Raw genomic sequence first — 13,622 nt, forward strand, 5'->3', positions numbered from 1 at the left:
AATTTTTATGTAATGGTCTGCCTACCCATGTGAGAGACGCAGACTCGTTCTGAACCTTTAAGTCTTTACTGAAGACTCTCTTCAGTGGGTCATATGATTGAGTGTAGTCTGGCCCAGGAGTGTGAAGGTGAACGGAAAGGCTCTGGAGCAACTTGCTGTCTCTGCCTGGTCGGTTCCCCTCTTTCCACTGGAATTCTCTGCCTCTAACCCTATTACAGGGGCTGAGTCACTGGCTTACTGGTGCTCTTTCATGCCGTCTCTAGGAGGGGTGCATCACTTGAGTGGGTTGAGTCACTGATGTGATCTTCCTGTCTGGGTTGGCGCCCCCCCTTGGGTTGTGCCGTGGCGGAGATCTTGGTGGGCTATACTTGGCCTTGTCTCAGGATGGTAAGTTGGTGGTTGAAGATATCCCTCTAGTGGTGTGGGGGCTGTGCTTTGGCAAAGTGGGTGGGGTTATATCCTTCATGTTTGGCCCTGTCCGGGGGTATCATCGGATGGGGCCACAGTGTCTCCTGACCCCTCCTGTCTCAGCCTCCAGTATTTATGCTGCAGTAGTTTATGTGTCGTGGGGCTAGGGTCAGTTTGTTATATCTGGAGTACTTCTCCTGTCTTATCCGGTGTCCTGTGTGAATTTAAGTATGCTCTCTCTAATTCTCTCTTTCTCTCTTTCTTTCTCTCTCTCGGAGGACCTGAGCCCCAGGACCATGCCTCTGGACTACCTGGCACGATGACTCCTTGCTGTCCCCAGTCCACCTGGCCGTGCTGCTGCTCCAGTTTCAACTGTTCTACCTGCGGCTATGGAATCCTGACCTGTTCACCGGATGTGCTACCTGTCCCAGACCTGCTGTTTTCAACTCTCTAGAGACAGCAGGAGTGGTCGAGATACTCTTAATGATAGCCAACTGACATTTACTCCTGAGGTGCTGACTTGCTGCACTCTCGACAACTACTGTGATTATTATTATTTGACCTTGCTGGTCATTTATGAACATTTGAACATCTTGGCCATGTTCTGTTATAATCTCCACCCGGCACAGCCAGAAGAGGACTGGCCACCGCTCATAGCCTGGTTCCTCTCTAGGTTTCTTCCTAGGTTTTGGCCTTTCTAGGGAGTTTTTCCTAGCCACCGTGCTTCTACACCTGCATTGCTTGCTGTTTGGGGTTTTAGGCTGGGTTTCTGTACAGCACTTTGAGATTTCAGCTGATGTACGAAGGGCTATATAAATACATTTGATTTGATTTGATTGGCCACAGATAAAATGACCTCAAATCACGTTATATGTACAGTAGCTTTGATTGGACTGATCATGTCAACATCTTACTTTCTTAGCTAGCAGTCATCATCATGAATCAAGTCGACAATCTACTGGCAAATCCTTTTTAATCCTTGTCATATGAATAGAAATTATAGCTAAAATGTATCGGTGCTCATCGGTCATTGGACATAAAGATTACACAACAAATTCAACAATGAGTCGTTTGGAAGGAATCAGTGGCTAACTGCAAGCATTACAAAGCAACCACTAATGTTAGCCTGCTATTCAATGGAGTGGCTGTGTTTTTTTTCCAGAGTTCCCACAAATCTAGAGAATGCCAGACTTTGATGCCAAAGTTTGATGCCAAAATTTGCCCACAAAGGCCCGCTGCACCACCTTCACAAGGTGAGTCCAAAAATATATTGTATGTTGCTGCATAAATCATGTAATATGCAACGGAGATATTTATATTGTAGCTAAGATGGTAATACGGTATTGTAATCACATCGTTCATGGCCTGGTGTGTGCTTGTTAGCAAACTTCTTTTGTACAGCTTTGACAGTGCTACTGATAGTAGTGGGGGCGCTTGGCTTACACGTGCAAATTCAGCACACACAACATTCTATAATAGAATTGTGTCATTTGATGTGTCAAATTAAAAGCTTATTTAACGTGTCAAATAGTGTTATATGACGTGTATGTTTTTTGACACGCAAAGACCCAAATGGCATTCAATGTGCTTCACCCTAACAATTCAATCTATTTTCACCTCTTCATTTTGCCTACTGTTCTAACTTGGGGGTGCACATGTAGCCTATAACCTGTTTTAGAGAAATGTAATCATTGAATATTGGAAGAGCTTTCATTGTCTGTTTATATGCCCCCTTTATGTATCCTATGGTTCTGACTTGTTGTACAAGGAGAACACTGTAAGAATGGCCCATGTTCTGAATTCTGTCGCTGTACATTTCAAAAGTGCTGAACAAATAGTTATATTGACTACGTCTGTCGTCGCTTGCTCATTAATGTCTTAATCGAAATTATGGATAGCCTCTTATCCGCTTGTCATCCCCTTATGCCATAGCTTGTACATCTCAGTTGTCAGTAGAAACCACATTTGTTTAAACAAGTCAGCAATATCAGCTACACTACCGGTCAAAAGTTTTAGAACACCTACTCATCCAAGGGTTTTTCTTTCTTTTTACTATTTTCTACATTGTAGAATAATAGTGACGACATCAAAACTATGAAATAACACATATGGAACCAAAAAAAGTGTTAAACAAATCTAAATATGTTTATTATTTGAGATTCTTCAAATAGCCACACTTTGCCTTGATGACAGCTTTGCACACTCTTGGCATTTTCTCAACCAGCTACACCTGGAGTCTGATTCACCCCCAGCACTTGCTATTCCAGTCACAAAAATACCAGTTTGTGGACCTACTACAGAACGTGAGTGTGTTTATGTGATGATGCACAATTGTGGCCAGAGGCCCCGTCTGACAAACATCTTGTCAAAAAGGGTCAAAACAGATCAGATCCCTCTGAGATTTAGTGACAACTATGAAACATGTATGAAAAATTGAGAAGAAATGACACTGACATTGCTTGTGTATTCAAGTATATCTGATGCAGTTTTTTGTTTTTGTTGTCGCATTTTTGGAAAAAGAGACTAATTTGAGCAGTGATGGTTTTCGTTCGTGGAAGAATACGGGACCATTTTGAAAGCACATGAGCATTGTACTGAGCATTTACACAACATGGAGAGTTGGCGCCATCTTGCGGAAAGATTGAAAACAGGCACAACCATTAATGCAATCAACCAGACTGGCTGCAAGGTGGATCGTATCCTGACAAAGCCTGTGTGAAGAAGTGCTGGCTTGGTTGCTCTGGGTGTTGTCTACTTCAAAGGTACTAGAGGGCTGGGGTTCAAGTCCTTATTTCATCTCCTGAGTTCTTGTCACCTTTAACCTATCGGCTCTTATTTGCGTGTGTGTGTAGGTAGATGGATAACTCAGTTCAGTCAAAGTAGAGGGATGGAGGACTTCCTGCCAGATGGGGAGGCACTCACCCACATTGTCATGATGTGATGACACAGAACCATTCACCAGTGAAACTGGGCTGCACAGTAAATACAGCCTGTGAAGGTGGCCCAAACACTGCCTTCCTTGAGTGCAGCTACTCCACAGACCTGCTGCCTCTGCTCGTTGACCAGGGTGAGTACTCCTTCATCCTACCTTATCCTGTATTTATCTGTTTGCATCTGCCAATCTGTTTGCATCTGCCAGGTGGACCTGTCCCAAAACATCCTATAGGCTACAGTTAAACTCTTTCCATAATGTTTTGAGGATGGCAATTAAGGAGAATGAGAGGCTCAATTAAAGATGTTACAGAACTGCTGTATTTGAATCACCATTCCCTTCTGCCCTGTTCCCTGATGTTGCTATGGCAATCAAGTTGTTTTTAACCATCCCTGTAACTTTCGCTTCTGCGGAGAGATGGTTTTCTAAACTAAAACTCATAAAGAGCTACCTAAGAACGAAGCATTAGGGTCTCGGTCTGATATGTGCTTTTGAACACCTGAGTATGCTCCACTCTGCACTGGCACCATCGTAGCCTTAACCACGGCATTTCTTCACCGAAATCCACTTACTTTCCATCAGTTCAATTAGGCCATTTCATTTTCAAGGCCTGAGCAGTGGCGATTTTAGCATGAAGATTTTGGTCGGGAAAACTCCCCCCAAATGTTTTGATGCAAGCTAGCAAAGCCACTACACAACACAACACTAAACAATACATTAATTGCACTATAACGGTGACAAATGGTGCCCACAAACTGTGCCCACAAACTACATAAATCTGTCCCAACAGCAGAGCTTTCTTTTCAGCACCATGGAGTGAATCCTTACATCTGGCTATGAATGGAGCCTTGTCTGGCAGCAAAACAGTTAATTCAGCCTCATTTACTGCCTTTTTTTAAAACATAGCTGATATGGCTGACTTGCTTAAACAAATGTGGATTCTACTGACATTTGAGATGTTTGTCAGTTGATAAGAGGCAATCCGTAATTTCGATTAAGACATTAATGAGCGAGCTAGGATGGATGTAGTCAATATAACTATTTGTTCAGCACTTTTGAAATGTACAGGTACAGAATTCATAACATGGACCGTTCTTACAGTAATCTCCCTGTACACAAGTCAGAACCGTAGGATAAATACTTTACTTGGCTTCTCGCGCTCTAGTGAACAGTGTTTCAGCTGACACTTTGGTGCAGCTGGCTTCAGGGTTAAGCAGGTGAGTGTTAAAGAGTGCGGTTTGGTGGGTCACGTTTCGGAGGATGCATGACTCAACCTTTGCTTCTCCCAAGCCTGTTGGGGAGTTGCAGCGATGAGACAAGATAGTAATTGAAATTGGGAGAAAAAAGGGGGAAAATATATATATTTTTAAACAAGGTTGAATCATGGCAAGAGTTCCCGACTTGGAATTCCGACTTGAATGACTGTTCAAAATGTATTTTCCCAGTTGGGGCTCATTTTTTCCCTGAGTTCCCAGTTGTCTTGAACTCACTGACGTCTGAGATTTCCCAGTTCCAAGTTTCCAGTTGTTTTGAATGCGGCAGAAGTCATGCTGTATTGACAGCATGGCCAATGAATTCAACCTTTTCATTCCCATGGTGTTGCATGTGAATGTTTATCCTTTTAAGCTTGGAAAAGAGACCCTTAAACCCAGACTTGGACCACACACCCTCTCCACTGAATAGCAGGCTAGTGATTGCTTTGCAACACTTGCAGTTAGCCACTGATTCCTTCCAAACCACTCATTGTTGAATTTGTAATTTCCAACTTGTTGTGTTATGTCCAATGGCTGATGAGCACTGATACGTTTTATCTATAATTTCTCTTCACATGACAAGGATTGAACAGGATTTGGCAGTAGATTGTCGACTTGATTCTTGAAGATGACTGCTTGTCTAGATTGCTAGCTAAGATTTTGAAAGTATGATGTTGACATGATCAGTCCAATCAAAGCTACGGTAGATATGTGATTTGATGCCAAGAAATAAGTACTTAGCTCCATAGTACATATTGACAGCTTGATGACAGACTTTTTGAAGGGTTTACTACCTTGCAGGGGCAGCGCAGGTGTCCAGTACGCAACGCCAGTGCATGTCATGGGCTCTGAACTGATCTATTTGATCACTGAAAGAGGTGACAAAGGTGTATGAATAGAATGGATGAGGATGGTCCAGATTTGTCTCGACTGAACATTTTGAATTTCATTCATTTGTTATAACTTTTCTAAACACACACAGATTGGAGAAAAAAAACAATAGGTTAATAGTACCCTCTTTTGGTCATTTTGGTTACCCAGAAGTAAAATTATCTTGTGAAAGTTTGTCATTTACTCTTTTTTTTCTTGCTGTTTCATCTGTCCACGAGAGATTAGGTTAGATGAAATATTTTCTGAGAAGATATATGACTGAGTTAATGTAACTTTTCCTGCATAGTAAGGTTCTGTATTAATGGGTTTATATTTGAAAAGGAAATCACAGAATATTATTAAAATTATTTATTTTTCACAAAGGCCTAATAATTTAGCACACAAAATCATTAAAATATTATATTTGAATACATTATTACAACATGCTGATTTTACCAAGGAGCCTTCTGTAGAGAACATTTATATAGGACTTACACACAAACACATTGGTATGGCATTGGTTGAAGCTCAAAGTTATTTAAAATCTCCCTACCATTCTTGTTCTTGCCTTTCTATTGCACAAGGATGACTACTGAATCCAAGATTAAAATGTGAGGAGCAAAATAGCACAAAACAGAGCAGTGAATGTTTCTTTGCAGTACAATCCAGGCACAGTACATCCAGTGTCACAGGTAAGTGAGAAAAATCTATTCATCAGTGTCAGATAAGAAAATAAATGTTATTTGATACTGTGAGCTTATAATGCCACATTTTAAAGATCTACATATCCCATTAGTATAAAGGATTTTGCTGAATTCTAAATCCAAATACTAAAAAGTCTGCAAGGTCTTTCAGTCATACATACTGTCAACATAACATGGATTTGGTCAAATTCTACCTATTGAATGTTAGATTGTTCAGAAATGTACAATTGGTACCAGTGGAACACCCAAAAGAATCTTTGAAGATTCATTTTGTGATTGTATTTTATGTAAATCAAATATCCAGCATACTATCCATCAATGAAATAATAGCCAGTGGTGAAATAGGTGATATAGCAGAACATTTGCATGGATATGCACATCATTTTCATCACTGATCAGTGGTGGTTTGTTTGCTTTATCAACTGCAATGTAAGATATTTGATTATCGTCCACATTCATGCCAATGTTGCTTGTATATCAGTGCTCTGTATGTTTGCCATTGTCTTTGAAATAGGCCTACATAATTGACAATGCTAGCTTCACGTTTTGGATAACTTGTAACAAATAAATGCACCCTGTGGCAAGTTTATTAGGTACACCCATCTGGTACCGAGTCAGACACCCCTTTGCCTCCAGAACAGTCTGAATTCTTCAGGGCATGGAAACATTGCTCAGTTGTTATCAATGGAATTAACATTCCCCACACCACCCCAATCATCCTCTACTGTTGACACCAGGCAGGATGGGCCATGGACTCACGCTGCTTATGCCAAATCCTGACATGACGCAACAGGAATCAAGATTCGTCGGACCAGGCAATGTTTGTTTTTTTTACTCCTCAATTGTCCAGTGTTGGTGATTGCGTGCCCACTGGAGCCCCTTCTTGTTTTTAGCTGATAGGAGTGGAACCTGGTGTGGTCGTCTGCTGCAATAGCCCATCCGTGACAAGGACGGATGAGTTGTGATTTCCGAGATGTCGTTGTGCGCCATTAGTTGCCTGTTTGTGGTCCGCCTGTAAGCTTGCACTATTCTTGCCATTTTCAATCAACCTCTCATCAACAAGCTGTTTTCGCCCACAGGACTGCTGCTGATTGGATGTTTTTTTGTTTGTCTCACGTCTCAGTAAACCCTAGACACGGTTGTGCGTGAAAAGCCCAGGAGGCAGACCGTTTCTAAGATACTGGAACCTGCATGCCTGGCACCGACGATCAAACCATGCTCAAAGTCGCTTAGGTCAATCGTTTCACCCATTCTAACCTTCAATCGAACAATAACTGAATGCCTCGATGACTGTCCGTCTGCTTTATATTGCAAGCCACATGACTCACTATCTAAAGGCACGACCCAATTTTGTGAACGGGTTGGCGTACCTAAGAAACTTGCCACTGAGTGTATATTTGTTTCAGTCTGGTAAGTAGTTATTTAATACAAAAGACAGCTTTTGCTTTCTTGAAAAGGCATAGTGACTCAGTTATAATATTTACTTCACATAGGCCGTACTTCAAAGTTTTGGTGTCATTCATATTTTCTGCATATCCTACCTAACCTCAAAGATGCACTATGCAGAACTCCCGCCGCCATTTCCTGGTACCTGAAACTAATAGTTTGCCTAATTTCAGTTTGTGAGACAAAACTAGGAAGCACAGTGTAGAGAATCATTGTACCATCTAAACCACTGTGAAATATATATTTCAGAATCAAAGATATTTCCAGCTTTTTAAAGCTGGTGTACAAAACCGAAAGTAAAAGACATCAAAACGAAACTTAACAGGAAGCATAGAAATAGCGCACATAGAACAGATTTACCCCTTCTTAGACTTGCTTGACTGATCTATAATATTTCTATGCAAATTTGGTCAGGTCACCCAAAAAGTTACATATTGCAGCTTGAAGAATGATACTCAATAAGTTGGGTGAGAATCCAAACCTACTGGCTGTCTCAAAATGAATCCCCGTCAGCACTACGAGATGGCTCTGCAATATTAAAATCATCCATGTTCCAGTTGATATTCAAATGCTCCCTTGCAAATAGCTTAAACTGATTCACACACACCACTGACAGACTGAGGAGTGTAGCAGAGCGCAGCCTGATTAGCACGTCACCACACAGCTAAAGGCAGTTGCTCTACATTTAAGGCCCCTCCCCAGCTATTTTCAACGCAATGCTTGCTTTTGCCCCTCTTGAAGGAAGGCTTGTTTCTCCATCAGCTTCCTGAAGAGGCCTTGGCGGTTGCCCAGGAGCTGTGCGTGCTGCCCACACTCCACCACACGCCGCTGGTCCAGCACAGCCACGGCGTCAGCGTTCTGGATGGTGGAGAGGCGGTGGGCGATGATCAGCACTGTGCGCCCATCCATGAGCCGCTCTAGAGCCTCCTGGACCAGGAACTCATTCTCTGCATCCAGGGCACTGAGGAAGAGGGGGATGGAAAAGAGAGGGCAAAAGTGAGAGGTCCATGAGTTATAGCTCACATGTCATTGGGTTGTTTGACCCTGCTTCACCCAGCTGATTGACCTTGCTTAACTGTCCAAAACGGAGGAAGAGCGACTCATGTAAAATGTGATTAGACCATGCACAATGTCTTACCTTGTAGCCTCATCAAGTAGAAGTATCTTGGGATTCTGAGAGAAGGGAGAGAATGCATACATTACAACATTTGCCCATTTGACTAAAACATACCATTTTTGATGCATGTAATCGGGTGTAATTAAAAATACCTTAAGCAGAGCCCTTGCAATAGCAATTCTCTGTTTCTGACCACCTGTTGGTTAAAGCAAAACTAGTCATTACATTAAAGCTGTTAAAGAAGCGATGGTTGTAGTTATGAACAATAACTCTGTAGTCAGATCATTCCGGTTTGAGGAATGCCCAGTGAAGTCCAACACCATAACAATTAAAAAACATATATTTTTTTTAAGAACACCTATCAACTACGTAATCACATCACAAAATCAAAGACAATTCCTGATACGCATGTATTTGTCTCACCTGAGAGAAGAACACCCTTCTCTCCCACCACAGTGTCAAAGCCTTTTGGGAAACCTCGGACAAACTCATAAGCGTTGGCGATCTGTGCAGCTCGGTGGATTTCCTGAACTGTGACCGTGCCAGAGTCGGGCGCTCCATAGGCAATGTTCTCAGCGATGGAACAGGAGAAGAGTACAGGCTCCTGCAGACCCACAGAGGGAGAATACCACAGGGTTATACCACATGTCAAAGCACTGCTTAGCCACAACAATGGGAACATATTGCCTACTAATAATCGTCATGTGACCAATTACCTGACTAACAGTTCCAATGTGACTCCTCAGCCAATAAGGATTCAAATCTCTCACATCATGCCCGTCGATAGTGATCACACCTATACAGCAAAAAAGGATCTCTATATCAGAAGACTGTTGACGAAATGGAAGACATACAGTGACATGAAGCTGCTGTAAGAGATGACCTCAACTGTAGTCCTCACCTGCAACTGGGTCGTAGAGCCTAAGCAGCAGGGAGACCAGAGTGGATTTGCCCGATCCGCTGGGCCCTACCACGGCCATGACGGAGCCAGCAGGCACAGAGAGACTTAGGTCCTGGAAGATGGGGGCGTCTATGCGGGTTGGGTAGGCAAAGGAGACATTCTGGAACTCCAGTTGACCCTTAAGCTGCTCCGGCCTCAGTACAATACCCTCTTCAGAGAAATGAGGAGGAACATGGACATGTACGTTTACATGCCAGTTTAGATGCAGAGGACTACTAGCCAAGTGTGATGTAATTAAGGTGTTTTGCACAATGCTTTCTCAGTGTGGTCTAGAATGGCAGGGCTTGATGCTGACCATTGAGGGGGAACTCAGGCTTCCTGTCCAGTAGCTCCCAAAGCCGTGCCCCTGCGCCAAAGCCCTTCATCAGTTCAGAGTAGAATGAGCTCATACCTGCTCAACGAAACAGACATTTAAACAGCTGCTCAGACAGACTAGGGGATAGAGATAATCAGTTTCTTATTCAAATGGAAATTCTAACAGTGTGATTTGTTCATTGATTAATGAGCGGGGGTTTTCCTCAGAATGCATAGGCAATGAGACAATTATATACGCCCTACCTGCAATGCTAATGCCCACCCAGAAGGCGTACATGAGGAAGGAAGAGAGCTCTCCCACAGTCATGTGTTCACTGGCCATCAATAGCCCTCCCTTATACAGCACTGACAGGATGATGATGTTGCCACTGAGTCCAGTCTAAAAGAGACTCATACAAAACCAGTTACAACCCAATGACCCCCGAAGAAACACACAGGTCATAAAAGCAGAAGCTTCCACCACAGATCGCACAACTCTGTGGTTCCAGTCTTTCAAAAGGCCAAAAGGGCTTGACTACATTTCAACTGTCATTGATTGAGAAAATGTTAACAACCACTCAATTTCTCTTTAAGGAACATTGGGCAACATTGAATTGTTGGATGCTCACCGCGCCAAAGAAGCCAGCCCTCAAAACGGCTTCCTGTTTGGCAAGGTGGAGAACATAGTTGGCCTTCTCCGTATACTTGGCCACCTCTGTCAGCTCCTTACCAAACGCCCGAACTGTCCTCATGTTGCTGATGCGTTCTTCCGCCAACTACAAGACAATACAGTATCAGTCTGACCAATTGGTTTCAATTAAAAATTTAAAAAATGATTAAAAGACCTGGTGTCTATGTATACTCTGCTTGGAGAATAATCTACAGCGCAACACTGCTTCAGTAATGACTAATGCTGTGCAGTTAGAACGGGTCTCGTCTTACCTGTGTGGCCTCAGCCAGAGAGTCCTGTGTACGTTTGGATATGGAGCGCAGGTATCTCCCATATATGACAGCTAGGCCAGCCATAGGAGGCACAATCAGTAGCACAAAGGCTGCTAAACTTGGTGACACGTAAAACTGTTGGCAGAGAGCGAGAGGGAGATGCCAGGAAATGTGAGGAGGCAATTCAGCCCAAGTCTTTTAAGCCTGCTCGGTTACCTTTTTATAAAGGGATTTTGAACCTGTAAAGCCACTAATGACCGGAAAGGATGTGTTAACATATTTGTCATGAATGTATTCAACTGTACTATATTTACTATGATAAATGAGTTATGGATATTTTGCTACAGGGTCATCCGTTTTAGAAATGACATCCTAGGAATATATACTAACCAAGGAGGAAACTCAAGGAATTAACTCGATAAATTCTAAATATACTTGTTGTAACATGAAGAACTTGGGTCAAACCAGATCCTATGTGGAGAGACCAGAACAATGACAAAGAAAAATGACAGTAACCAGAATAATGGTACCGCTAAGGAAAGCTGTACATGAAAGGATGAAAAATCACATCTTCCTAATAATGACAAACCAGTTTCACCTCTGAATACAACTTGCATTCCCATGTGACTCACAATCTTAGAACTGATCCTTGTACAGAGTAGAATGGACTTTAACACCCTAAAAACACTTTACAAACAAATGTGGAGAGAGGGCTGTTTCTCACCATCATGCTGACCCCAGCTGTTGCCTGGGCGATAGCGCGGAGCCCGTCAGAAAGGTTGTCTGTGACGGAGCGGCCGATGAGTGCCGTGTCTGCAGATAGGCGGTTAATGAGTTCCCCGGTACGGGTCTTATCAAAGAAACCTACCTCCTGCCTCAGAATCGAGGAGAATAGGAATACACGTAGATTTCTCACAATCTGTTGACCTGCAAGAGTTACATATTTTTGAAATGTTCGATTAGTTCCTCTGTATGGCATCAAAGTCACGATAGTAATAACCCCAAAAAATCCAGAGATGGACATCTGTTTAATATGTAAACGCACTCTGCATGCACTGAGAGCAAACGGTGACGCTCACCTGAGATTTGCATGAGGTAGACACGGGCAGCATTAGCGGCGCCCCCACAAAGGAATACCCCTGAAAGCATGATACACAGAGAGCGGAGGGAGGCACTGAAGTCCTCTGAAGAGCTGGTGTAGATGGTGTCAATGACTTGGCCCAGGAAGAAGGGCGCCGACATTGTGACAGCGCTGGAGACCATTAGGAAGCCCACAGCCGCTGAGGAGGATGGTATAGAAAACAAAATATAAGAATCAAAACAAGTAACATTACTGTATTATTGTTTAAAAAGGGAAACTTTCATGACAACAAATAGGGCCCAAGTAAGGAATAAACTATGTCATTTAGTCAACCCTACACAGGTACAAGTTGGTGATAACATTATTTCAGTGCCACGTTGGTCATTTTCGAAGATATCCCTATCCCTGTGGTGACCTTAAATGACATGGCCTACCTGACAGTCGCAAGCGCTCAGGGTGGGCAAGTTGTAAAATCCTTTTGACATCCTCAGTGGGTATCCGAGTTGGGGATTGTTTTGTTTCCGTTGACTGCAGATCATTGCTGTCAACTTCTTGTTGTGTTGCTTGTTTTGAGTCTGTCGAAGAGCTGTAGTTGGCAAAGTGTACAGTTGCTGTCCATGAGTTCCTCAACAAATGGGGGGGTATGGTGAACTGTCTAAGTGGTACACAGGGCACAAGAGAGTTGCATCTCCTCGGGTGTGAAAGCGAAGAGCGTGCCACAGGTTCGAACCTTTTCCCACTCACCTCTCGTTGTCCCCTGGACGTATGGCATTCTAACCAAAATAGTTTATGTACACGGGAGTGAACCTCGCGCTTCAAAATATTCACGCCTGGACATTTTGACAATTGCAACAGCAACAGTCCCATTCTGCAAGACAGCTAGTGAGCGACTCAGACACATAAAAGCAAGAAAAACAAACTCAAGTGCGTTGGCTTGCCAGCTACCTACCAAATGACCAAAACATAGCAAGAAAGTGCGAACGAGCATGTTCCATTTCACATACGAGGAGGCCAGCGAATTCCAACATAAAAACACGGTTAGGTCAACGTCCTCCTTCGTGTCCAGCCAACACTAACGACAAATGATAATGTCTATTACATCGTGGGTTCCTGGCGGTTATTCATCATTATCTGTTCGTGACAGCCACATTTAGGCGAAGTTGTCTTTATCGCGCTGGGAGCGCCCTGTCACAACAATATGTCTGTCGATAGGAGTGACATGTCGACACAATCTGCAGGCGACAAGGCAGCCTAACGGTAACCGACTGTCAGAAGTACACACTACTCTACGAAAAAAAAAAACCTCTCTGTTCAATAGAAAAGGTGACCCCCGGAAAATAACCTAGCTGCTTCTTGTTAAAGTCCCTGACGGAAATCAATGGCCGACGATATAAGAAAAACTTTGAAAGACATTGCTAAGCGACCTCGATTAATCGATGTCATCTTCAACAGAAACATATTAACTCAGCAAAAAAATAAACGTCCTCTCACTGTCAACTGCGTTTATTTTCAGCTAACTTAACATGTGTAAATATTTGTATGAACATAACAATATTCAACAACTGAGACATAAACTGAACAAGTTCCACAGACATGTAACTAACATTGATGGAA

At 42.9% G+C, this 13,622-nt stretch overlaps 1 protein-coding gene and 2 long non-coding RNA genes across 3 annotated transcripts; 2 read left to right on the top strand and 1 right to left on the bottom strand.

The window, feature by feature from the left end:
* Positions 1–2,555: 2,555 nt before the first annotated feature.
* On the top strand, positions 2,556–3,802 carry LOC109870342 (uncharacterized). Its single transcript, XR_002252129.2, has 2 exons — positions 2,556–3,170; positions 3,261–3,802. It is a non-coding gene; the product is annotated as an uncharacterized LOC109870342 (long non-coding RNA).
* A 2,655-nt stretch (positions 3,803–6,457) lies between these two features.
* On the bottom strand, positions 6,458–13,414 carry abcb10 (ATP-binding cassette, sub-family B (MDR/TAP), member 10). Its single transcript, XM_020460469.2, has 13 exons — positions 12,443–13,414; positions 12,007–12,207; positions 11,652–11,854; positions 10,928–11,062; positions 10,615–10,761; positions 10,250–10,385; positions 9,987–10,082; positions 9,632–9,841; positions 9,447–9,526; positions 9,154–9,334; positions 8,883–8,926; positions 8,752–8,786; positions 6,458–8,574 (listed from the first exon to the last, which is right to left on the bottom strand). Exons 1-13 carry the CDS (start codon positions 12,873–12,875, stop codon positions 8,322–8,324), a joined length of 2,154 nt encoding a protein of 717 aa, XP_020316058.1. The 5' UTR covers positions 12,876–13,414; the 3' UTR covers positions 6,458–8,321.
* Positions 6,930–8,993, top strand: LOC109870118 (uncharacterized). Its single transcript, XR_004205391.1, has 2 exons — positions 6,930–7,577; positions 8,376–8,993. It is a non-coding gene; the product is annotated as an uncharacterized LOC109870118 (long non-coding RNA).
* Positions 13,415–13,622: the final 208 nt, after the last annotated feature.

Source organism: Oncorhynchus kisutch, linkage group LG25 (genome assembly GCF_002021735.2).
Source record: "Oncorhynchus kisutch isolate 150728-3 linkage group LG25, Okis_V2, whole genome shotgun sequence".
In the NCBI taxonomy this organism is placed as follows: Eukaryota; Metazoa; Chordata; class Actinopteri; order Salmoniformes; family Salmonidae; genus Oncorhynchus; species Oncorhynchus kisutch.

Excerpts from the sequence above, each read along its gene's own strand:
- abcb10 (XM_020460469.2), bottom strand. The coding sequence starts at position 12,875 with ATGGGACTGTTGCTGTTGCAATTGTCAAAATGTCCAGGCGTGAATATT. Across the intron at positions 10,083-10,249 it reads GGTGGGCATTAGCATTGCAG|GTATGAGCTCATTCTACTCT; the intron begins GTAGGGCGTATA and ends TTCGTTGAGCAG. Across the intron at positions 9,335-9,446 it reads ACATTGGAACTGTTAGTCAG|GAGCCTGTACTCTTCTCCTG; the intron begins GTAATTGGTCAC and ends GTGGGTCTGCAG.